The sequence below is a fragment of the Eufriesea mexicana genome, unplaced genomic scaffold (genome assembly GCF_001483705.2).
Source record: "Eufriesea mexicana isolate 0111107269 unplaced genomic scaffold, ASM148370v2 scaffold1596, whole genome shotgun sequence".
Taxonomy (NCBI): Eukaryota; Metazoa; Arthropoda; class Insecta; order Hymenoptera; family Apidae; genus Eufriesea; species Eufriesea mexicana.
The window spans coordinates 275,911-281,427 of NW_016909691.1; the positions used below are offsets into that span (position 1 = coordinate 275,911).

The window sequence follows — 5,517 nt, forward strand, 5'->3', positions numbered from 1 at the left end:
TCTTTCCCTCTGCATTAGCTAATAAATTCGATAAAAATATAAAAAGGAAGACAAAACGTTCACGAATCTTTAACAACAAATTTCCACTTTTCCTAACGTCCAAGTCTTCCCAAATTAATTTTAATATAATCTAAATAATCTTTTCAAATTCAAATCTTCGTTTCCTACTCTCGAAAATAAATCGACCAAAAATATCAAAGGAAATTACCACCTTCGAAATGAATCGAATCGAAAACAAATTTTCACCGTAGGTGAGTATCCAAGACTGTCAAATCTTTTCTGAAAAATCAAAAATCGGGGAAGCAGAGTTCAAAGCGACAAGGAATATTGCCTTCTGCAATATCCGAAATATCCCAGGTCTTTTTGTCGATTTTGTCGATGTGACAGTGGCAAGCAGCCTAAAAGAAGAAAGAAACCGTGTGTGTGACAGGGTATGGAGGTAGAAGAGTATAACGGCGAGGCTAGCGACGAGAAGCAGGCGGATCTGCGCGCGTCCAGGCAGGGTCTGCCGCCGACGCCGCCGAGCAGCGCGAGCTCCGACAGCGAGGGCACTGCTTCCGCTTCCTGTTCGCCGGAACGCAGAGATTCCCAGAGCTCCGCGCACTCACAGAATCTCAGGGGCCTGCTCACGCCCAGACTTTACATCACCAATGGCACCCACACCACCAGACAGCCCATCCACACACCCCTGATTTCCTGTCAACCGGTGAGTCGAACCACCAATCTTCTTTCGTTTGTTCTTAACATAGCAAAGAGTGTCTATGAAGACCTCGCTTCTTCAGAATTTTATGCGAATTTATGTCGTAAGCTAGGAACGTGGTTCTTTGTTTAAAAATATTCTAGTTTTATTACGTTTTTAACTAACTTTCTGAGAGAATATTTAAAATATTAATAATATTTTATTAAAAATCAAATAAAACTAAAATGTTTCTTAACAAAGAACCACCTTCTTAACTTATGATATAGATTTGCATAAAATTCTGATATTGTTCTAATATGTTAAATATTTTTATTAATATCGTATTATTTATACACTTTCTTTTCTGAGCATATTTGATTAAAAATCAAATAAAATTCAAATATTTTGTAACAAGGAATCACGTTCTTAACTTATGATATAGATTTGCATAAAATTCTGATATTGTTCTAATATGTTAAATATTTTTATTAATATCGTATTATTTGTACACTTTCTTTTCTGAGAATATTTAATTAAAAATCAAATAAAATTCAAATATTTTTGAACAAAGAACCACGTTCTTAATTTATGTCATAAATTTTCATAAAATTCTGAAATTGTTCTAATATATTAAATATTGTTGTTAGTATTTTATTATTTATATACTTATTTTTTTGTGACATAAGGAATACATTGTATATATACATAGTTGTACTGGTGTATTTTTATTTAGTTTTTTGAAAGAAAATTTTATTGGAAATTATTAATATTTGAATTTCTGGTGACTATATATATATATATAGTTGTAGTTATGTATTTTTATTTAGTTTTCTGAGAGAATATTTTGTTAAAAAATTGTATATATATATATATATGTTTTCTTTTTTACTTGGTGATTTAAGGAGTACAATGTGTATATACATAATTGTACCCATGTATTTCTAAATATTTATACGAAGAAAATTATTTTTGAATATAAAATTTAAGAATAATCGTAGGAAAAATGAAAATAGTTTGTGACCTCGTGTGGAACTGAATTTGCAGAAAGGGTCGACGGGAGTGCTAACGTTGACGGAAGAGGAAAAGCGGACATTGATCGCGGAGGGATATCCTGTGCCCACGAAGCTGCCTCTAACGAAGCAAGAAGAGAAGTCCCTGAAGAAGGTCCGCAGGAAAATCAAAAACAAGGTTAGTTTCCAATAAAATCTACAAAAATTCTCATTTAAACAATCAATCCCGAATTTTTAACATATCCTCCTGAAAAATGACATGTCTTTCCAATGTACTCGTTTTATTATAGATAATATTATTACTTAGACAATTCGTCTCAGATAATATCATTTTAATTTTTCTTTTTAGTTAAATTTTTATTTATTTCACTACTTTTATCGTACTATATTATTCCATACCACGTTCCATTTGCCATTCCAAGTTCTCCAGTTTCAATTCTCCATAACTGAATCAACGCACTCTTTATATATTCCAAGAAATAGAAATTGTATATTAAGATTAATTAACGATAAATCACAGTTCCAAAATCCTATAAATCCCATAGTATACTAATTTCGAATTCGATGACAGTGATTACACAACGATAAAAACAAGGTGAGTTTCCAATAATTAAAACCAATAAAATTTACAAAAATTCTCATTTAAATGATCAATCCTGAATTTTTAACATACCCTCTATTATCATTCGCAAAATATGGCTGCATCTCCTGAAAAATGACATATCTTTTCAATGTATTAATTTTAGATAATATTATTACTTAGTCAACTCGTTTTAGATCATTTCTTTTCACTAAATTCTTATTTATTTCACCACTTTTATTACACTATATTATTCGATACCACGTATCGTCTACCATTCCGAATTCTCCAGTTTCAATTTATAATTGAATCAACGCACCCTTTATATATCCCAACACATAAGAATGTACTCGTTTTAGATAATATTATTACTCTGACAATTCGTTTTAGATAACATTTTTATTTAGACAATATCATTTCAATTTCTTTTCACTAAATATTTATTTATTTCACTACCTATATCACACTATATTATTCAATACCGTTTAAAAATTCGTTCCATCTACCATTTCGAGTTCTCCACTTCCAATTCTCCATACTCGTATCAACGCACCCTTTATATACCCCAAACTCTACAAACCCCAAGAAACTATACATCAAGATTAATCAATTAATAAATCACAGTACCAAAACCCTACACGTCCCATAATACACCAGTTTCAAACCCGATGACAGCGATTAGACATCAGCAAACAACTCAGCTCCTACGCAAACGACTCAGCAACCAACACCCAGAAACTCCGAAATTCCAAAGCTACTTCCCCTAACCAAAGAATCTCCAAGTACCAGGATACCAATCGCACGAGTACCAAAAACCCACCACGTCGCTTCACCAATCCACTGTGAACCTGCACACGAAGAACGAACCTCGACGCATGACCGGTTGCCTCTCTTACAGATATCGGCTCAGGAGTCTCGACGGAAGAAGAAGGAGTACATGGACGGTCTGGAGAGACGCGTGACCATGCTGACCAACGAGAACTCCTCGTACAGGGACAGGCTGACCGCCCTGCAGGACACGAATCGCGAGCTATTAAAGGAACTGCAACGTCTCCAGGCGCTCCTTCAGCTGCAGAACTCGTAGATACCAAAGGCGTTCAACGTTCTCCAGCTGACACCGAAGACTTCCGATCCCTGCGAAGAGGAAGGATCCAGCCATCGCTGACCAGTGATCCATAGTCGTTCCTGGTCGGAAATAACCACCCCTTTGGCCCCTCGAACGAGATCCTCGAGTCATCATCGGGTCTCCGGTGAACGTTCCATCGAGTTCCTCCAGGGTGAACGATCGAATGTCGTCGCGATGGACGAGACTATTTGTCCCAAGGGAACAGTGCAATTCCTTTACATTCCTGTAAAGTCTTCCTCGTGTACCGGGCCGAGCAAGTATCGTAGATTCCACGACGGAAACGAGTTTCCTACGAGTCCTTGGGTCGCCTTGTCTTCCTGATTGGACAGGGGTGTGCAATGGAGGGTGCAATTTAGCCGGGAGTGCCTTCATTCGCTAATTTCCACGCTTCTTCCTTGGCAATCTTCTTCGTCCAATCCGTGTTATCGCGGATTTCATTTCGTTTTTCTTTTTTCCTATTTTTCCTTTCCTACTTTTCTCCTCATTCTTCGTTTAACGCGTTAAACGCCGCTCTGGGCCCTAGGGATTTCCGTTCAGGCCTTGTTGGGCCGCAGAGCCCCGAAGGGCCCGCATGATGGCTAACTATGAAATTGTAGTTAGTAAAACCAGCATGGCGTTTAAGGTGTTAACCTTCGTTGCGTTTTTACCCATATGCACCGTATTATAATTCCGCTGGGATATAACAAATTGTAATATATCGTGCGAAAATGTGAAATTGTGAAATGCGTTCCACGTCGGATTCAACTCGGATCAGAGAGGTCGCTGCGCTCGTCTCGCGCAAGATCGGGACTAGTGGTGCCCTCTGGTGTGCCCGCTTCGCCTCGATTCTCGACGTCAGCGTGCGAACCACCACTTGGCTATTTATTTCGATGTTTCCGGTTGCTCGGATATTTTAGTTTACTTAATATAGTAAGGCTGTCCTCGGGACAGTGATTCGGGGTCCGATGTTACTGCGAACCGATCTGGGATCGAAGGTTGCTTCGTCTCGCCACGATCGCTTACCACGATGTTCGATAGCGAGTATTCACCCTTTGGGGTTCCTCGGCTCCTTTTTGAAGCATTTAATAGGAAGACGAGAGATTTCGTACCTGGGTATAAGATTGCAAAGTGCCAGGGATTTTGCGAAATATTGTAAAGTGCAGAGTAAATATCGCGAAGCGACTGTGCGCCTCCTCAAAGGGTTAATTCCGCGGGAAAATTCGAACGAACGACGAGGATTGAGTGGTCCAGCGATAATTAAGCGTCGACTAATTAAAGTATTTAAGAGCGTAAGTGGATTTTCAGTCGCGGCGTAACCGTGTCGATATTTATAGTTCGATGATAGCGAACGATAACTCTTCGATTTTCGTCCAAATGATTATATAAAATTAGAAATGAACAGGTGGATAAGTTAAGGTAGTAACACGACGTACAATTGAATCGATGAATGTTCAACGCGTTAGGTATAGAAATTCTAGATAACGAATAAGCATTAAAGAGAGGTGAGATATTTTATCTAGAGCGAATTCGATGATCGTGTGCGCCTATTTTCTCGAGAAATGAATTGTTAGATTGATATATATATTATTATTATATATTTAGAAACTTATTTATAGGATTCATTCACGTGAGATGCAGATTTGTATATTGTATTTGTGAAACAAAATGTTATTTACACGGCCATCCGAACGTTCGGTGGCTCGTTCCATTTGTGGGCTTGAGGAGAACGTGTGCAATGACGATGACTTCGATCCTTTCTTCGAAGGACGCGCCACTGTAGGGCTAATATTTCCTAGTTTTATTATACTGATACCACATGCGGTGTGATTCGAGTATGGTTAAAGGAGAAAGAAATTTTACAGGGTGAAAGACGAAATTGAATATATATATATCAAATTTTTCTCTTCCTCGAAAAACTATTTTTCGAGAAATATTCTTCGTGGTATCCATTGTTAAGAAATTTGAGAAAATATTCTTGTAGACGAAGACTCTTTCTGAGGAAAAGATTGAAGACTCGTTCTAAGAAAAATGAAAATTATCTTCCCAAAGTAATTTTTGGCAGGAACAATTTTTTCCCAAATATAAAAAAATGCTTCGTAGCAAAATATTATTTGCTTGAAAAATTGGTAATGCGAGATACCGT

General features: G+C 37.5%; 1 protein-coding gene across 1 annotated transcript in view; it reads left to right on the forward strand.

The window, feature by feature from the left end:
* The window catches only part of CrebA (Cyclic-AMP response element binding protein A), a 73,950-nt gene extending 68,790 nt beyond the window's left edge, over positions 1–5,160 (forward strand). The window contains exons 5-7 of the mRNA XM_017901275.1: positions 431–706; positions 1,724–1,867; positions 3,168–5,160. Coding sequence (XP_017756764.1) covers positions 431–706; positions 1,724–1,867; positions 3,168–3,353 — 606 coding nt within the window. The 3' untranslated portion in view covers positions 3,354–5,160. The remainder of the gene's footprint in view (positions 1–430; positions 707–1,723; positions 1,868–3,167) is intronic.
* The last annotated feature ends 357 nt before the right edge of the window (positions 5,161–5,517 follow it).